This window comes from Ascochyta rabiei, chromosome 4, assembly GCF_004011695.2.
Source record: "Ascochyta rabiei chromosome 4, complete sequence".
NCBI classification, from domain to species: Eukaryota; Fungi; Ascomycota; class Dothideomycetes; order Pleosporales; family Didymellaceae; genus Ascochyta; species Ascochyta rabiei.
In genome coordinates, this window is record NC_082408.1 from 2,358,008 (window position 1) to 2,377,621 (window position 19,614).

At 43.8% G+C, this 19,614-nt stretch overlaps 1 protein-coding gene across 1 annotated transcript, besides 31 other annotated features; it reads left to right on the forward strand.

Moving 5' to 3' along the window:
- The first annotated feature begins 152 nt into the window (after positions 1-152).
- Positions 153-185: a tandem repeat.
- A 126-nt stretch (positions 186-311) lies between these two features.
- Positions 312-594: a dispersed repeat.
- Positions 543-592: a mobile genetic element.
- Positions 588-591: a direct repeat.
- Positions 592-1,256: a long terminal repeat.
- Positions 592-7,441: a mobile genetic element.
- Positions 593-2,462: a mobile genetic element.
- Positions 2,440-2,628: a dispersed repeat.
- Positions 2,549-2,581: a tandem repeat.
- Positions 2,600-2,628: a tandem repeat.
- Positions 2,629-2,789: a tandem repeat.
- Positions 2,790-2,854: a tandem repeat.
- Positions 2,790-2,895: a dispersed repeat.
- Positions 2,911-3,053: a mobile genetic element.
- Positions 3,058-3,612: a mobile genetic element.
- Positions 3,653-4,210: a mobile genetic element.
- Positions 4,256-6,138: a mobile genetic element.
- Positions 4,365-4,401: a tandem repeat.
- Positions 5,655-5,686: a tandem repeat.
- Positions 6,139-6,329: a mobile genetic element.
- Positions 6,330-6,753: a mobile genetic element.
- Positions 6,777-7,441: a long terminal repeat.
- Positions 6,777-8,643: a mobile genetic element.
- Positions 7,442-7,445: a direct repeat.
- Positions 8,641-8,693: a mobile genetic element.
- Positions 8,673-8,697: a tandem repeat.
- A 220-nt stretch (positions 8,698-8,917) lies between these two features.
- Positions 8,918-8,953: a tandem repeat.
- A 20-nt stretch (positions 8,954-8,973) lies between these two features.
- On the forward strand, positions 8,974-10,491 carry EKO05_0003192 (uncharacterized protein; the record flags this gene model as incomplete). The annotated part of the gene is made up of 1 exon (XM_038945236.1): positions 8,974-10,491. The coding sequence occupies one exon, from the start codon at positions 8,974-8,976 to the stop codon at positions 10,489-10,491; it is 1,518 nt and encodes a 505-aa protein (XP_038801750.1).
- A 1,142-nt stretch (positions 10,492-11,633) lies between these two features.
- Positions 11,634-11,868: a mobile genetic element.
- Positions 11,850-11,940: a mobile genetic element.
- Positions 11,867-12,254: a mobile genetic element.
- Positions 12,255-13,945: 1,691 nt separating this feature from the next.
- Positions 13,946-14,013: a mobile genetic element.
- Between the last annotated feature and the right edge of the window lie 5,601 nt (positions 14,014-19,614).

The window sequence follows — 19,614 nt, forward strand, 5'->3', positions numbered from 1 at the left end:
GTAGTAGTAGCTGTTAACTACAAAGTATATATGGTTTTAAGCGTTCTTTATATTCTTCTTAGCTACCTTCTAGTGTAGGGGAGTATTAGGTAGATACATCTTAGGTGCAGGTAGTTTAATACTAGGTTAGATAAAATAGAATTATACGTAACTATCTATTATTTATTATTATGTTATTATTATTAGTGAAATAAATAGGTGTTCTCTAATAGGTTATTAATAACCTCTAATAGAGTACTAGCTAATTGTATAACCTACCTCTAACTACTGTTTAGCTCTAAACACTATGTTTCTCCACTAGATTCTCACTAAACACCAACTTTTCATAGTTGGAGAAAGGTTAATTTCTATCGATTTTTCATCCTAATATTATAAACATGCCTTCCTAACATCTATTTCCAGCGTCTGTTTTGTAGTGTAGGTGCTAGAATAGGCACGCTGGCTATTATAAGCTAAACAGAGTGGTTATCTAGTCTTAGTTAAGATAAAATATCTACAATGGCCCGTGCGCTTGTAGATTTAGACTAGTTAAAGGTAACAAATAGAGGAATCTTGGCTATAGCTATTACCTGCCTAGTAATTACTACATAGCTAACGTACTCTACGGGTGAGCGGATTAAACGGGTGAGCGGATCACTCTGCCAAGACCACACCAAACCTCCACCTTACCACGCAATGCCTCAACAACAACATTAATCTACGCCCTTAAGAGAAGCTGCAATACAGCTTGCGCTCCAGGCAATTAAACAAGACGTAACACTTACTGTGTAACGCGCTGCAGCTATATATAACGCGCCTTATAGCACACTACACGCTTAATACACAGGACAACCTACACAAGCTAATTGTAGGCCAGTTCAACAGATTATAGACTAGACTAAGGGGGACGTAATTGCTAAGTACATCCTTAAGCTAGATGTATAAGGATTTACCCCTTAGCTAGCTGCTATAGCTAATATAGCTAATTCTTTGCGTGCTAAGGGCAATATAGGCCATGTTAGCATAAACTAGCCTAATATGTTTATTAAGCGCCGCCGTAACCTTAAAGGAAGGTTTAATCGCAAGTACGACTACAAGAGAGCCCTCTGTAAGGATCTAGAGATTATTAGGGGCTAGTTTAGGCTTGTAGCGAATGTTAAAGCTAAGTATAGCATCTAGGACAATAACACGTACAACTTTAATAAGACAGGCTTTATAATAGGCTAGATATTAACAGAAGTAGTTATTATAGGCTTAGAGCTTTAAGGACAGCTAAAGGCAGTGTAGTAGGGTAATTAACAGTAGACAATAGTTATACAGGGCATTAAAGGTATAGGGTAGGCTATTCTACCCTTTATTATCTTTAAAGGCTGTAACTACCTCTCTACCTAGTACAAAGAGGACAATCTGCCCTATAACTAGGTTATTAGAGTCTCTAAGAACGGATGGACTACTAACAAGCTTAGTCTAGACTAGTTAAAGCACTTTAATGCCTATACAAAGACGCGCACCTAAGAAGTACACTAGATACTCCTTATTAATAGCCATAAGAGCCATAACTCCCTTAACTTCTAACAATACTATAAGAAAGTAAATATTATTACACTATATATGCCTCTACACTTATCTTACCTCTTACAACTACTAGATGTAGGTTGTTTTGCCCCTCTAAAGAAGGCATATAGGCGCTAAGCTAAGAATCTTATATATAACTACATTACTTATATTACTAAAACTAAGTTCCTATTATGCTTTATAGGCGCCTACAAGGAGACATTTACTTCTAGCAATATCTAAGGAGGCTTCTAAGGCGCTAGAATAGTCCCCTTTAACCCAGAACGGGTTATAATAGGTCTTAATGTCCGCCTACATACCCTACCGCTACCTACTGTAGAAGATGAGCCCTAGCAGTCCTAAACCCCAAGCACTACCCTGCAATTAGGGTCGCAATTAACGCTGGTTCAAGAGAGGATTCAAAGGCATGCAAGCAGCTTACTAACTTTAATAGTTAAGGCCTTTAAAAAGCTTGCTAAAGGCGCAGCTATAGTAGCGTACAAGCTAGTGTTAGCTTAAAGGGAGATTACTAGGCTTCAAGCAGTAAATAAGGCTGCTACGCGACATAAATCGCATAAAAGAAAGCAATTACAGCAGGAGGGAGTCCTAACAGCTAAGGAAGGCCTTTAATTAACTACTCTAACTAAGTTTAGGGCGCGTAGTAATAGTAAGAAGGCAAAGAAGCGAGTGCGCGCTAAAGGAGGGGAAGTAACCTAAAGACGCTGTACAAAGTGCTACAACGTTAGACATAACTTACATACATGTAAGAAGGCTGTAGAAGATGTTTCTAAATAATATTATGTACTGCACTACTGTATACAAGGCTAAAGTAGGCTAATGCGAGCTATAATAGGGTAGAAATTTGGTGTGGTCTTAGTAGAGTAATCTGCTTACCTGTTTAATCCGCTTACCTATAGAGTACGTTATTACTTTATTATAAATACCCTCTATTATTACTAGCTATACTAACCTCCTATACCTAGACAAAATTAACTAAGTAACAGCTTAAACACCCTAGTAGTCTATTACTAGTAATAGTAATAGATAAACAACTCTTAGACCCTTTATAACAAGAACAACAGTAAGAACAATAATAACAACAACAACAACAACAACAACAACAACAACAACAACAACAACAACAACAACAACAACAACAATAACAACAACAACAACAACAACAACAACAACAACAACAACAACAACAACAACAACAACAACAACAACAACAACAACAACAACAACAACAACAACAATAATAATAACAGGAATAATAAGAAGACTGTCTACTCTAATAGCAAGAGCTAGTAATAGATAATAAACTCTAGAGTTATAACCTACTTGTAGAATAGTTCTATATAACCCTAATTTAATATAAGAGTAGGTATATGTTAGTAGTACCTATAACAAACAACAGATACCTAAAATCGTATATTTATTTCTTAGAGTACAGGCTCTTACTATAGGACTTTAAACACATATTTACTATTCCCTTTTATAAACACGCTCCTTAAATTACTTAACGTGTTTTACTAGTAAGCGGCCAACACCAGTATCTGGCCAACCCTACTAAAACTAGCCTAACGTAGCGTGCAATTACTCCACAACCACGCAGTTAAATTAAGTAAGGTTTTAAAGCATAATAGATTAGATAGCTCTATATTAAGTTCTGTTGTGGCCTTACATGTAGCATTTGCTACATGTTATTAGTGCTTGCTAACGCTGTAGGGCAGCGTTAACCTAGGCCTCCTTCTTAACCACATTATTAGCCTATAAGACTAGTAATTAAGCTTCCTTAACCTATAGAGCTCCCCTACGTGCTATATACTGTCTACGCTTTTAACACTTATATTACTAGCGTTAATTTAAAGCACGTAGCTTAGCATTCTTCTAAGTTAGGATTGTTACTAACTGTATTACAAGCTAATAACCCTTAACAAGCTAGGATATAGCTTAACTAGTTAGACTCTATAACTAAAGCTTAAGGAGATCTTATATAAGGCAAGCTTACTGCTAAAGCTAGTTAACTGTCTATAGTGTCTCTGCTGTCTACAGCCCTACTAGTCCTACTGCTGTCTCTAGTAGTAATAGTGTTCTAATAACAGTAAGGCATAACAGGACACGCTCTAGATTAAATGGGATAAGCCCTATTGCTTAAAATCTAGCCTTAATATTGCTCTCTAATAGAGTAGTTAGTCTAATCCTTAGGTACATCTATAGGAAGTTAAGCTTATTAACATAGAAGATGCTTTAGTAGGTAAGCTTAGACACCTTATGTCTATACACTACCTTAAGAGGAAAGTAGCAGCTAACGTCTAGTAGCTAGAGAAGGTGTAAGGTGTAAGGAGGCATACAGAGGGTGATAATCATATTATCCTTACAGTACTAATTAAACTTAGGTGTAGCGTGGCTGCTGTAACCGTTAAGAATAAGTAGCTAATAAGCACCTAATAAGCAAGTCTGTGTGTACCTGTTAAAGTGCTTTACCTAGTTAAGGCCTAGCTTATCTGTTGTCTAGCTGTTGTTACTAATAGTAACAGTCTAGTTAGGTAGGAGGTCTTAATACTAGCTAGCCTAGTAGAGCTTCTCTACTAGTATAAGGAAGGGTAGGATAGACTAACCTAACGCGTTAACACACTTAATTATTGTTACCTACTCGTAATTGCCTAGCTAAACAATAGTAGCGCGTCTAACTGTGTTAGAGCTAGTAATAACCTTAGACGTTAAGGTAACACCTATTAACGTACTCCACAAGCGAGCTGCCTACCTAAGCGAGCTGCCTACTTTTACTAAGACTACACTAATACTACACCTACTTTGTAACATTACAGTATATAATAACAATATATTATACTATATAGTATATAAAACTAGTCTATAGTACTCTACGCATCTTTACTGTATATTTGCGCGTTATACCCTATCTTACCACATATACTACAGCGCCTTAAAGAATTAGTGCTCCTATTAACGCGCAACCTCTTCTTTAGCTTCTTCCTATTACTACAGGCCTTAAACTCCTTTAAAGTAGTTAGTCGCACTCCCTTAGTAAAGGTTAGAGTCCCCTCTTACTGTACCTACTTCCTTTTATGTAATTTACAACGTATAGCAGCCTTATTAGCTGCCTATAGGTTAGCGACTTAGTTACACACTAAAACTAGTAAATGCGCCATTAGCTCTGCGCCTTCAGTGAGCTAATTAAGAGCGTTAACTATAGACGTTGGCGAGCTATTACAGTGTCTCTAAATCCTCTCTTAAATTAGCTTTAATTAAGACCTAAATTCTAGCATATTGCTTAGTGTTTTAGACTCCTACGTACTGTTGTCTATAGTAGGTATCGTTAGCGTACGTAGCTGTACTTTAAGCTTTAATATTACAGCTTCTAGGTTAAATAGGACTAGGCCAGCACCTCTAAATCCTCTCTAGATGTTACTCTCTATAATTAAGGCATTAAAAGCTGCTTTAAAGTATAGTAAGAATTTAAGTTTAGTAATATACATGATCTTACTATATATTAGCTACTTAGCTTAGCTGCTATAGGCCTTCTTTAACAGAGAAAAATAGCCTACGTTAAGTAGCTGTAGTAGGTGCAACAAGTATAGAGGCATATATAGGGTAATAATCTTATATTCCTTACAGTACTAGTAGAATTTAACTAAGTTATAGCTCTTGTAGCTGTCTAGAATAAGCAGCTAATAGCTGCTAATAGTGCGCGCCTTTATATGCTTATTAAAGTGCTTTAACTTCTTAACTCTAAGCTTGTTGTTAGTCTAGCTGTTATTAGAGATATTAAGAACCTAGTTGTTAGGTATACTAGGCTCCTTGTACTAGGCAGAGAGGTAGTGCTTACTAGAGAAGATAATAAAGGGTGGGATAGACCAGCCCTTCGCGCAGATGCCTTAGATAATGCTGGTCTACTCTTAGTCGCCCTACTACACTGCCTTTAGTCTCCCTTAACACTTAGAGCCCGTAACAACAGCTTCTGTTAATATAACGCCTATTATAAAGCTAGACTTATTAAAGTTGTAGGTGTCTTTATCTTGTATACTATACTTAGCTTTAGTATTCTCTACTAGTTAGAACTAGTCCCTAATTACCTTAGGATCCTTACATAGAGCTTTCTTATAGTTATACTTATAATTAAATTTAACTTTAAGCTCTAGCTAACGTTTAACAAAGTTAGCAGCCTAGTTCTTGCTAATGTAGGGCTGGTGGCGCTTAGTAAGCAGAGAATTGGCCATATCCTCTACATTAGCAAGCTAGGGTAAGTATCCTTGCTTGTCTAGCTTTAATACATGCTAGACAATCACCTCCTCTTTAGTGCTAGTCATCTTAATTATGTTAGGCTTGCAATTGCGTTAAGAGAGCGTTCCTGCGCGTTAAGTGTCTAGTGTTCTTCTAGGAACTTTGTAGATTGCTGCTGCGCGTTGCACGCTTAGTGTCGCGTCTTGTTAGATAGCCTAAAGAGCAAGCTGTATATCGGCTTCATTAAAAGGCTTTTTTAGGTTGCTGCGTTGAGGCATTATGAGTTAAGTGAAGTTTGGTGTAGTCTTAGCAAAAGTGGGCAGCTTGCTTAGGTGGGCAGCTTGCTTGTGGAGTACGTTATAAACCCTGTCTTATTAAAGTTGTAGATGTCCTTATTAGGTATCCTATATATAAGGCGTGTCTCCTCTACTAGCCTAAACCACGCGCTAATCCTAACAGGATCTTTACAGCGTGCCCTTTGTAAGTAGAATTTCCTATTCTACTTTGTCTAGAGTTCTGGCTGGCGCTTAATAAAGCGTGCTACCTAGTTCTTGCCTAGCAAAGAAGGAGGAGGATTTTAGCTGTAGGCAGTAAGGAGAGTGTCTGCTATTTGTCGCACATTAATAATCTAGGGTAGAAATCTACAACAATTAAGGTCTAAGATCTACTAAATAAGGGACTGCTCTTTAACAGGGCTAAGCTTAAGGTTAACAGATGTTGTTGCGTCTTTTAACTTAATGCCCTAGAGGCAGCAGCAGAGCGTTGTACAAGGCACCTGGTAGAGCAAAGCAGCCCTATTTTTTAACTAAACGCGTCCTAATTTAACAGCAGAGGCAGCAAGAAGGCATCTACCCTCTGTAAGGGAGGCTTAAGTACGTTGTAGTTGAGCCATTACAGTTAGGATAAAAGAAGTTTAACGCGTTTTGGTGGGGTTGGCCGGACACTGGTGTTGGCCGCTTACTGGTGAAACACGTTAAGTAGCTTAACTGCTCTTGTCTTAACGTACTCCACGGGTGAGCGGATCAAACAGGTGAGCGGATCACTCTGCCAAGACCACACCAAACCTCCACCTTACCACGCAATGCCTCAACAACAACATTAATCTACGCCCTTAAGAGAAGCTGCGATACAGCTTGCGCTCTAGGCAATTAAATAAGACGCAACACTTACCCTATAACGCGCTGCAGCTATATATAACACGCCTTATAGTACACTACACGCTTAATACACAGAACAACCTGCACAAGCTAATTATACGCCAGTTTAACAGATTATAGACTAGACTAAGGAGGACGTGATTGCTAAGTACATCCTTAAGCTAGATGCACAAGGATTTGCCTCTTAGCTGGCTGCTGTAGCTGATATAGCTAATTCTTTGCGTGCTAAGCGCAATATAGGCCATGTTAGCATAAACTGGCCTAACACGTTTATTAAGCGCCGCCCTAACCTTAAAGTAAGGTTAAATTGCAAGTACAACTACAAGAGAGCCCTCTGTAAGAATCTAGAGATTATTAGGGGCTAGTTTAGGCTTGTAGCAAATGTTAAAGCTAAGTATAGCATCTAGGACAATAACACATACAACTTTAATAAGACAGGCTTTATAATAGGCTAGATATTAACAGAAGCAGTTATTACAGGCTTAGAGCGTTAAGGACAGCTAAATATAGTGTAGCAGGGTAATTAAGAGTAGATAATAGTTATACAGGGCATTAATGGCACAGGGTAGGCTATTCTACCCTTTATCATCTTTAAAGGCCGCAACCACCTCTCTGCCTGGTACAAAGAGGACAATCTGCCCTATAACTGGGTTATTGCAGTCTCTAAGAACAGATAGACTACTAACAAGCTTAGTCTAGACTAGTTAAAGCACTTTAATGCCTATACAAAGACGCGCACCTAAGGAGTACACTAGCTACTCCTTATTAACAGCTACAAGAGCTATAACTCCCTTAACTTCTAACAATACTGTAAGGAAGTAAAGATTGTTATACTATATATGCCTCTACACTTATCTTACCTCTTATAACCACTAGATATAGGTTGTTTTGCCCCTATAAAGAAGGCATATAGGCGCTAAGCCAAGAATCTTATACACAACTACATTACTTATATTACTAAAACTAAGTTCCTACTATACTTTATAGACGCCTATAAGGAGACATTTACTTCTAGCAATATCTAAGGAGGCTTCTAAGGCGCTAGAATAGTCCCCCTTAACCCAGAACGGGTTATAATGGGTCTTGATGTCTGCCTACGTACCCTACCGCTACCTACTGTAGAAGATAAGCCCTAGCAGTCCTAAACCCCAAGCACTACCCTGCAATTAGGGTCGCAATCAACACTAGTTTAAGAGAGGATTCAAAGGCATGCAAGCAGCTTACCAACTTTAATAGTTAAGGCCTTTAAAAAGCTTACTAAAGGCGCAGCTATAGTAGCGCATAAGCTAGTGTTGGCTTAAAGGGAGATTACTAGGCTTCGAGCAGCAAATAAGGCTGCCACGCAACGTAAATCGCATAAAAGAAAGCAATTACAGCAGAAGAGAGTCCTAACAGCTAAGGAAGGCCTTTAATTAACTACTCTAACTAAGTTTAGGGCGCGTAGTAATAGTAAGAAGGCAAAGAAGCAAGTGCGCGCTAAAGGAGGGGAAGTAACCTAAAGACGCTGTACAAAGTGCTACAATGTTAGACATAACTTACGTATATGTAAGAAGGCTATAAAAGATATTTCTAAATAATATTATATACTGCACTACTGTATATAAGGCTAAAGTAGGCTAATGCGAGCTATAATAGGGTAGAGATTTGGTGTGGTCTTGGCAGAGTGATCCGCTCACCCGTTTGATCCGCTTACCTGTGGAGTACGTTATATAGTCTTAGACTTATACAGGACATTAAAATTATTAATTAATTAATTAATAAAAAACTTGACTAGTGCCTGCCAAACCGGGCTAGGGTTTGGGAAAACTCGAAACCTTATCTTCCAGGTTTTCATTACCTAATTAGGATACCCGCGGTTTGCCGACACTAATTCCATGGCCTGCTCAACTGCCAACACGCGCTGAAGCGTGAAGCCGAGGGCTGGTTGTCCGCGCAACCACGACTATCGGCGACCGGCGTCAACATCAGTAGCTGCTCACGGCCCACGCATCACGCACCACCACCAACTCCATCTCCACATGTCCATAGGCACCCGACTATGAAGCGGCGTCTTTCCGACAACCACGACTCGCAAGACCCCCTCAACAGCACCGTCGTCGCCAAGTGTCGTCGCATCCAGCGCGCTGACGGCACGGGCGCATCACCACCGCCCTCGAATCCATCATCGCAGACGCTCGACCCTGCCGAAGCTCCGCCCTCGACCGCTGCCGCACAAGACAAGAGGATTCTGCAGTGGCTGGACAGCTGCGACGCGAGCCCTGAGCCGTCGCCAGCAATAGAGACAATGGCAGCACCGCCCACCCCGCGCAGCGCAGCAACGCAAAACCCCAGTGACGGCCAACGCCGCGCCGCCAGACGCTCTGTACGTGCGCGCACGCACACTTTGCGCACGCCCAGCCCCAGCAAGAAGCCCACACCGCAGTCGTACCGGCGTGGCAACATGCGCTACGCCAGCGTTTATGTCGACCACCTCGACCATCTTCCGCCTGCAGTCGACGTCGAGGTGCGCCGCATTTTCGGGCTGCAGTCGTTGGCTGAGCTAGCACAGCCACACACACAAGCCAACACACAACCGGAGACACAAGCACGCCTCGCAGCGCTGGCGGCCACATACAAGGCCGAGTCGCGACTCAATGCGCGTGAGTGTTCGCTCGAGGGCAATTGGAAGGGCAGCATTTTCTCCCTCATGCGCAATCTCGCCCTGCTCGCTCCGGGCACCTTGTGCTTGAATATGTCGGAGAAGGCTTGGATCCCGGACCTGAAGCCTGCGGCCCCTTCCCTCGACGGTCTGCAGGAAGCTGGTGAGGAGGGCAATAGCGGCTTACGCGACCCCTCAGCCGCTCCGACACCGATTGTCTCCGGCCTGGTTGACTTCAATTCCCCGGCCGCAGCTGCCGTCACCGCCGTGGGACCCAACACATCCTTTCCCGGTGACATTCCTTCCTTGGCCCCCTCGATCTACTCTTCCACCTATTCACAATCCATCACCACAACCACCAGTCTCAACGCCTCCGACCCCTTCCACATATCCACTCCTAAACCTGACATCACTGTCGGCCTCGAAGAGACCAATTTCAGCCTACTCCATCAGCGCCGCCTTGTCCATCACCAACAGAGCGGCACCGTCCTAAGCGACCCGCACGCCGCCTTCATGGGCATGCGATTCCCCTTCCTGATTGTGGAAACAAAGGGTCTAAGCGTCAATGGCAACCTCGTCAGTGCGCAAAATCAGGCCGCCATCGGTGGAGCTTGCATGCTACGTATCTTGAAAGACCTCGACGAGACTACCGATTCGCACCCCACTTCCCCGCCGCTGTGCTTCTCCATTGTTACCGAGGGCCCTGCGCACGAGTTGTGGATCCACTTCGAACATGAAGGGGCATTCCATATGGAGGCGCTGAAGTCATGGCGAATGACTCGCGCAAACGATGTGGACGAGTTGGTGCGAGCCCTGGCTGGAATCATGGAGTGGGGAAGGGGGACGTTTCGGGCCGGCGTTGTGGCGAGGCTGGACAGCCAGCCTGGTACAATGAGTGATGAACACACTGGGAGGTGATGCTGAGGAAGAGCACGAAGCTGCCGGAGTGCGAAAGTGACAGAGTTGTGGACTGGCCAGCTGTAGAGAATGACAACACAGGTGAGATTGGTGAATGGAAAAGACTCAGCCCTAGCGGTGAAAGAGGGGAGTGGGACGAACATTGATTCGAGTACAACTGATACCCTAACTTTATCTTAGCAAGCAACTCAAACTCTTCTTTACAGCAGTGCCATCCCATACCCAAGCGATTGAGTTCAAAAAAATCTCTCATTCCCACGACGCTAGTGTGAATGCTGCCATCCTGAGAGATTCGACGACCTGGAGGCCAGGAAAGATTATGAAAACGGGATGACATACTCAGAAGACCTGCACTTGAGCTGCACTCGCTACAATAAATGCCATCGAACACGCTAGTGTGAAACTGCAAGGTCCGAATGAGATGCACGGAGAGTACAAGACGTACTGACGGAGAGTACAAGACGTACCAACGGACAGTAGCAAGGGCGTAACGGCTAACAGACTTGCTTTGACACATGGCAGTGGCTACAAGACGCTGCCCACCTAGCAGATGCTGGTTTTGAACAGGTAAAATAACATTTAACGTTAGAAGCTTAAAATTTTTGTCCTTGGGTGCTACATGGCTGCAAACGCCCTGTTTCTGCACTCTACCTGCTCTAACTATGCCATGGGTTTATTGATTCATGCTCTTTGAGCGCTGTTAGATTGGCAACACAATGTTATCGCGTTACATGTTGGCTAGGTGTTATTGGTGCTGCTTTAAGGATATAACTTCGCCCTTCATTATCTGCATTAACAAGCTCTGCCTACCTGTTAATGCTGCCTCCATACATAGCTAGGCACTTGTTAGAATTATAATTATAGTCACAAAGGTAACGTAAGAGCCATTAGTGTGTAGTAGTTGCTTAGATACATAGCTAATAACATAGCGCTTAAAGTAGGCAGCTATAAGCGCGCGTTAGAAATCTTATATTGTGCGTACAGACACAGTAGTACTGTATGCAAATAGGCACAGTACACGCGCAGACATAGTAGTGTTGAGTTTCACACTTTAGACAAAGTCTGTAAGTAATATTGTGCGTACAGACACAGTAGTACTGTATGCAAATAGGCACAGTACACGCGCAGACATAGTAGTGTTGAGTTTCACACTTTAGACAAAGTCTGTAAGTAATTTTTTGATTAGGTCTTAGGGATAAGTACGTGCAGGGGTTCTTAAAGGGGTAGTTGTCTAGTTAAAGACTATGGTAACTAGGGTTGCAAGGAAGAGTATAGAGTAGACTATCTGTTTCGCAAGCAGGGTTAAGATATTCCAATAACAAAGTTAATTAACAAAGTTAAACACAAACTATAAGGGTTGTGTTCCTATAATCTATAACGTACCCCACAGACGAGTAGAACACCAAGCAAGTGGAACACTTTTGCCAAGCCCCCACTAAACTCTACCCTATTATGGCCTAAAATAACCTAGTTTAGTGCTGTAAAGTACAGTATAGCCTATAATACTATTTAGAAACTACTTCTACCTCTTTCCTACATGTTTGCGCGTTGTGTCCTGTCTAATTACACCATCTACAGCGTCTTTAGGAGGGCTTACCTCCTTTAGCACGCACCTGCTTCTTTACCTTCTTCCTATTACCACGCGCCCTAAACTCCTTTAGAGCTGTTAATTGCTAACCCTCCTTAACTATTAGGGTCTCTTCTGCCTAAACTTACTTTCTTTTATATAATTTAGGTTGTATAGCTGCCTTATTAGCAGCTTACGAAGGAGCTCGTTTTTTTTTGGCTAATCAGGCGTCCGTGCCCCCAAACGCGCCCTATTAATACATGTAACACCTACACTTCGTCTATAGTAAAACAACTATAATAATACCTACAGAGTTAATTACGTGTTATAAAAAGTTTAAATATAAGAAGTACAAGCTTGTCTAAGCTCCTAAAACAAATTAGACTAAGTTAAGCTAAATTAAGCACGCTTTTGTAGTAGGGGCGCTCACAGCCCTATGAGGAGACTATGGCAGCTAACAGGATTTAGCAACTACAATAGGCTGCGTATAATCTAGTCTTTTAGAGCTTCTATATTACGTAGAGGTAAAGGCAAATAACTATACTATTACTTTATAGGATAAAATACTATATAAGAATAATCTAGGGTAAGGCTAGAGCTAGTTATTAATATAGAAACAGAAGGACGCTATTATCTATATTACAACAGCCACACACAAGGCACGCAAGAAAGAGAGCTAGCAGGCTATTAAACATAGTAATTTTAAAGACGTTATACTAGAAATTAGTAGAATAATATTTAAAAATATTATGTATAAGGCTAGGTACGCGCATTAACACCTAGGTTAGAAACTATTACTTATGCCTAAATAAGAAGACAAGTGCTATAAATAGGCTCTTACTTATAACCCTAATAAAGATAAGAAGTATAATAACAAAGGCTTTAACTTTACAGAGGTTATGTTCTTAGATAAGACTCCTGCTTAAATTAGTAAGGAGTAAGGTAAAATACAGACGTAGTACTATAAGAGTAAGGTATAGGATAACAACATTAAACATAACTATAACAGGAGAGAATACTGCCTATAATTCTACGCCTACTTTTGCTATAATTACAAAGGCCTATACCACGTTTATTACAAAGAAACTAAGGAGGAGAAGGTTACTGCACAGAAGCATATTGTAGAGCTTAATAAGGACTAAAAGACTTGTAATAACAAGCTCTGAATTTACGCACGCTTAGCCTTAAACAACATTAAAGAAAGTAATATTAATTATTGTTATAATACTAGAAAGAAGCAGTATGTGCTAAGCTAGATAGACTATACACGTAGAGACTGTAGGCGTAGAAGGATTAATAGATACTAACACTAAGAAGGTGCGTTAAAGAAGGTTATCCTATAGATTAAATTGTTAAAGAAGAAAGGTATTAAATGTGTACTATAACAGGATAGCGTACCTGTATATAAGGTATAGATTTTACGCAATTTATTAATTATTAAGCACGTTAAGAGGTTGTAGTAGCTAGGTTACTCTTCTAAGGTTAATGCAATTAAGCATGCATAGCTATAGATTTAACAGCACGTAATAAAGCAATTTACTCCTTCTTACAACTCTAAACAGTGTGAGAGATAGTAGGTTAGTTAATAGGAGGATATGCCTATAGAGGTTATTAATTGTTAGGTAGAAGTAATCCTAGAATAGGTGTAGAGGATTATAAGATTGTGTAGAAAAAACAACTTCTATAGGTAACTTAGCAATATTTAAACACTATAAAAAGATAAGGATAGGTTAATTTAGTACTGCATAATAGCTTTATATTGTTAAAATACTTATAAATGTTATATATTTGTTGTTTTAGTGGTGTTTACTATAGGGAGTGTGAACGCGTTTTATTTTAGTGGCTCGTGCGCGACGCCTGATCGGCCAAAAAAAACGAGCTCCTTCGTAAAGCTAAGTAATCTCCTGTTACGCTAACACTAGCTTATGCGTAATTATTACTGCCCCCTTTACTACGCTAGCTAGACAACCTCAGTCCTGCAAAGAAGAATTGGCCACGGTCTCCCCTACCCCCCGGGCTTCGAATGCCTTCGCAAAGCCCGCGCCCGTGCTAAACTACCGCAAGCCATCGACAGTAGAAAGCGACAGCGAGGTACCCTGAGTGGACACACCTGGTCCCTGCTGAGCCACAGAAGGACAAGCGCAAAAGGAAGAAACGCACCACCCGTGAAGCCAGCCATTCAAGAGTGCCCCCACTGTTTACTAGCGAACCCCTCCTCTCAGCGCCGCCCCTGTCGCTGACAACTCTCTGTCTAGACGGGGTTGGAGACAATAGCCCTTTGAGGATTAACATTTCAGGCGCGCACCGCTTACGCACGTCTTCAGCTAGACAGACTGACAGGGACCCTGACAAATATGGCCGTCCGCCTAGGGTGCATGATTCCTAGGTTCCCAACTGCACACCATACCGTCCTAGCGACCCAGTGAGAGGTGCTGACGTCCCTCGCCTGTTCCTAACTCACCGCTCCACGGACCAGTCTTAGCTATGAAGGTTACCAGGAAGCGCCTGCCAGTCTGACTTTACCCACGCTTACTATTATGCAATTAGTTTAACACTACAGGCAGGGCGCCCCTGGTCCGCAACTAATCCCTTAAGCCGCTACCTAACCCGGCACGACGAGCCAGAGACCTACGCCACAAGACCTGCTAAGGCGCCTATTTCAACAGCTTCGCTGAGGCTGAAGATTCTGGCTACACCAACATCCCCTCTAAGATGTACAAAGCCAGGCTGCGTAACCAGGTTATTATCGACAAAGCCCCTGTCCAGTTGTGCGAACAAGGCAAAGTGGAACCCGCAGCAGCACCAGCGCCTTTCCCTGTACCAGTTTTTATTATATGGAGATCTGCAGACTACGTTAAGTAGAAAGGACGACTAGTCTTGGACATGCGGGAAATTAATCACTGGGCCATTAAAGACACGTACCTGCTTACAACAGAGAAGAATATACCAGCACAGCTTTAGGAGGCCTGCTACATCACCGTAGTTAATGGGTTGAGTGTCTTGTACCAATTTGACGTTCGCTGGAGTAACTGGTACAAGTTCGTTCTTGACACCCACTAGAGAGCGGGAATCCTGAACGTCCGCGCAGTGGGTTTTAAGAATTCTGTGGCACACGTGCAGAGGTGTGGTAACAACATGCTTTGGGGTATAGACGCTTTTGCTAAAGCCTACATTAACGACTTTGTTATCTACTCCTAATCCTTTGCAGAACACTAGGAACATCTATAGGCATATCCTTTTACCAGATAGCTGACCTAGGTATTTCTTTTTCCCCAGAGAAGGCTTTTGTTAACTACCTGTTGGTTAAGCTACTAGCGCATTGACGAATTTGGAGATGCATCGCTCAGTGAGCGGATTGCTGCCCTTAAGAGTGTTCGTTCTCCTGGGCATTTAAAGAAGACAGGAATCTACTGTGGCGCTATCAGCTTCCTGAACGACCAGACTCCATACTTGCCCCTGATCTGAGAACCGCTGATGACGCTTCAGACTGAACTACTTCGTTTTGCCCCAGAAAAGAAGGGCAGGGGACGAAGCGCGATGACCACCAAGGCCACCATCCCAGCTGGCAGCTCAATCAAAGAAGCTTTCAACAACATCCAGGCGCTGTGGGACTAAGATCAAGCTTGTGCACCAGGACTATACCCAGCATCTGTACATCAACGTCAATCCGTCCAAGCAACACGGCCTCGCATTAATGGCGTACCATGTAAAGAACGATCCTGGACCAACCATGGTAGACTCCGATATCCCTTTCAGATACACAGATAACGACTCCTCACCAACAAATTGGCTGGAACTAACGGTAGATGAGCCTTGAAAAGGCTGCAGTTGAGCCAACTCTTTTTCTCTTCAAGTGCCTTTTGAGTCCAGAACGTTGGTATTTTCCTACCAACCTAGGACTGGCTGGCTTGTGCTGGGCGGTTAAGAAGACAAGCCACATAGTGCAGTCCGCGTCCAAAGTTTATACCTTCACTGACTACACCGCTGTTATAGCAATTGTCCGCCACTGTTGCCTTACAACAACAGAACTCTTTAACTAGCCAAAGTCTTAATCTAACGAGTAGGAACCTCAAGGATCGCATCAAGCAGGGCTACCAGGATGACTTTATACAGAAACGCGTGGGTGACGTGATATCCAGCGCTTGACAGGACCACGAGGACGATTCCAGGCCAATGCGGGACCTCTGTTTCCTGTACAACGACGGTCTTTTCCTTTAATGTAACAACAAAAACGGGATGTGAACGCCTTTGCCGGCCTAAGGCACTTATACACAAGATCTTCAAGCAAGCTCACAACAATTATTACCACCAGGGTTTTAACTACACGCGCAAACGTATAAGGGCATCTTTCTTTTTACAAGGATTAACCAAGCATTTAAAGGCGTATATTGGCTTCTGCCCGCAATGCAAGCTCTACCAGACGCTCTAACGCCAACCATACAGGTCCCTGGAACCCGTCAATCACTAACCCTGGCCTTTTAAGAATGTGTGCATCGACTTCGTTACGTACCTGCTGGAAACGCTGGACGGTTTCAACGCCTTCATGAGTCAGACCTGCCAAGTCTCTAAGCCAGTAAACCTGGTACCTGGCAAAGAGAACTAGTCCTCCGCGGAACGGGCCGTCGCACAGAGGCGTCGCAACCACCTTTGCAGCCGGGGCTTGCCACGCGTCATCATAAGCGGTTACAACCCTGAACTCATTAGAGGTTTGCTACACAAACAGGCCGTATTCAAAGGGGCACAGTTCTTTTCAACTGCCGCCTGGCACCCAGATGCCAACGGCCAATCTGAATGCGCAAATTAGACCGTCGTCATTGAGCTCAGGTTTTTACCACTGAGAACGAGGAAGCTGACCGGCGCAAGGCGCTGGACCACACATAATTTGCAGGTCAACATGCTCTGCACAACAGACAGAAGAATATAGGAACAACCTCCCCAGCACAATACCTTAAACGTGCTAGAACTTCTCTTAAGGCTGCTGGTTACCGTGTCTTCGTACCAGACGAGAGTTTGCCAGCCATCAGGATCCAGATAACAGATGACGACAAAAAGCGCGCTATCCTAGCTCATGATCTCACCATCTTTATTCACGCTCCAGACGGCGCTAGATGGAGCAATCAAGAGGACATCCTGGTCACAGGGAAGAAGGCAGGCGCAGTCTGGAAACGGTACGGGACCAGCAAAGACGCCTTCTACCACCTCAAGAGAGACCCAGCTGTATCTAAACTGAGGAGACGTTCGGCTACGCTCCTTCACGAGTCTCATCAGACACTAGAACAGGCCATCTTCCCAGACTAGGCTCAGGCGCACCCTGACGGCGAGTACGCCTAGGCATGTCCCTCCACCCACACCACAGGGCGGGCTGCAGGATGCCAAACGCACAACTTAGGCGAGGATAGTTCGTGCTGGAACTGCGAAACAACTCGCTACGCTTATCATTCCACCAAGACAGACACAGGCGCAAGACTGCAGGGTCATGACAGTAACGGCAGGCCGAAGGTCAAATCCACCCACAGACGACTTATGCACTTCATGCTTCGCAAGGGCGTCAAGATGGCCTAGATTGACCCTCGCTTTGCCCCAGACGCTTTCGGTTCACTGCGACTCATCCAGGGTTCTTTCAACAGCAAAGGAGTACAGTGTGGCCTGCATTTTGTGAAGTACAATCCCATCCGCAACTCCAGTGCAGATGTTCCAAAGTCGCAGTTCTTTAGAAAACCCTACTACACAGCATCGAAGATTAAGACCATGCTAGATCAGGCGAACCCAATCAAGATCACAGGCGCGCCGCTCATTAGGGCACCCTCCCAATCAAGCAAGACCGCTCACCTTGACCGCCAAGAGTCAGAACAACCGCGGAAGAAAAAACCTAGGCATGATGGCATCCCAGCACGCAATGACCCGACCCTAGAAATCAAGTCTGGTCCAAAAGCTTCAGTTTCCGCCCTGAACCCCGCACACCGCGAGAGGATAGGTGACACCTTTCTTCCTAGAGCGGACCAGGTCGGCATCGTCTTTGACTTTGATCCCCTGTCTGGCAACAGCCATTGTTCTGACAAGAATGACCCGGCACGAGGACTGGACATGGATTTCGTCAACATCGCCAAGGCTTACAAGTTAGACCCGGAGCAAGAGCTGAACACAGGCAGTCTCGTTAAGATCTTCAAGGCTTAAAATTCACACCCTGCTCGTCAGACTTACAACGTCAGACGGACGACAACAGACAACAACGCCCCACGCGAACAGGACCCAGCAAACCTAGACCGCAAGGCGACCACAGCCAATAACAATACTGAGTTAGACTAGCTTAACAACAAATAAGGAACACTCGCTTTGGTCCTAGCCACTGGTTCGGGGGACACCCCATCTCCGGTTTCGACTACTACAAAAGCGATCCGGCATCACCCCCGTCCAACAAGGCGACGCTCATAATGACGGAGCATTTAGGAAAGTGCTGAGGGACTTTGGGATTTCCTTCCTCTACCTGCGCTCGCCGGGTTGCCTCTACAATGCCTAGGAGCCTTGAATCTGCCTTTGCAAGGGCCTATTTTTAATTCTCATTTTTTCCTCTTGGTCCGCCCCGGTGGAGGAGATGCGCCTTGCAATTTGAGATAGTTCTGGTCTACGGTTTTAATTTGACAGTTCTGATGTCTTTCACCAGGTTCCGTCTACTTCGTTGTTAGTCCCAAGTAGGAGGTTCTTACACTGATATTTGTCTTAGCAACCTTGTATACCTTTGTTCGCGCTCATGGCTCACATAAGATAGGACGAGCTCTAGCTCTGCTCCTAGGCCGGCGTCGCCCACCTCCACCACAACGGAGCCAACGAAATAACCGACAGACAAAGTACGTGCTGCCTCAAGCTTTGGAGGCAAGGATTGCTGCTGGTTGGGTCCAGCTTGTGTAAAGCCTAGCTGATGGAGAGGAGCGGATCGCTTGTTGCCTCGTCGATTGTGATCCCATTCATAGCAGCTGGATCTCAAAGGCGCCTGAAGGCACGAAGGGCGGTTCAAAAAGCCTCTGTGAGATGTCAACATCCTGTTATCACATTGTTTCTGGTTAGCGCCCGCACTTTAATACAAAACAAGTGGCAGTTTAAAAGCAGTGTGTACACTGCACATCGAAGCCATATTATCCAAGATCACACAATATTAAGGTGGCAGAAGCCGGCGTTCAAACATAGAGAGTTCGATTTCTTAGAGAGTCTTATCCTAGAGGATGGCGCTGTCGGCGTGGAGAGCTTAGCTAGCGCAAGCTAGAAAGTGTCCCACAGTGAAAAGCTCCTGCGACTCGTCCTCCCCGATAGAGAATCACCAGCGCCAACTGTACTCCTCGGGGAGATCTAGGGTTCCCACGTTCCGACAGATCACCTCTAGGCTGATGCCCATGCGTTCCAGGTGCTTTGCAACACGACGCAACGCGTCCATGTTGCGCTCACAAATCTGCTTGAGGACACTGGTAGGATCGGTTGCCGGCTTTATCTCATCGTAGTCGCACACAAGAACCAACTCTTTAATCCAGGTCGGGGCGCCTAGCAGGCCATGATTATCAGCTATC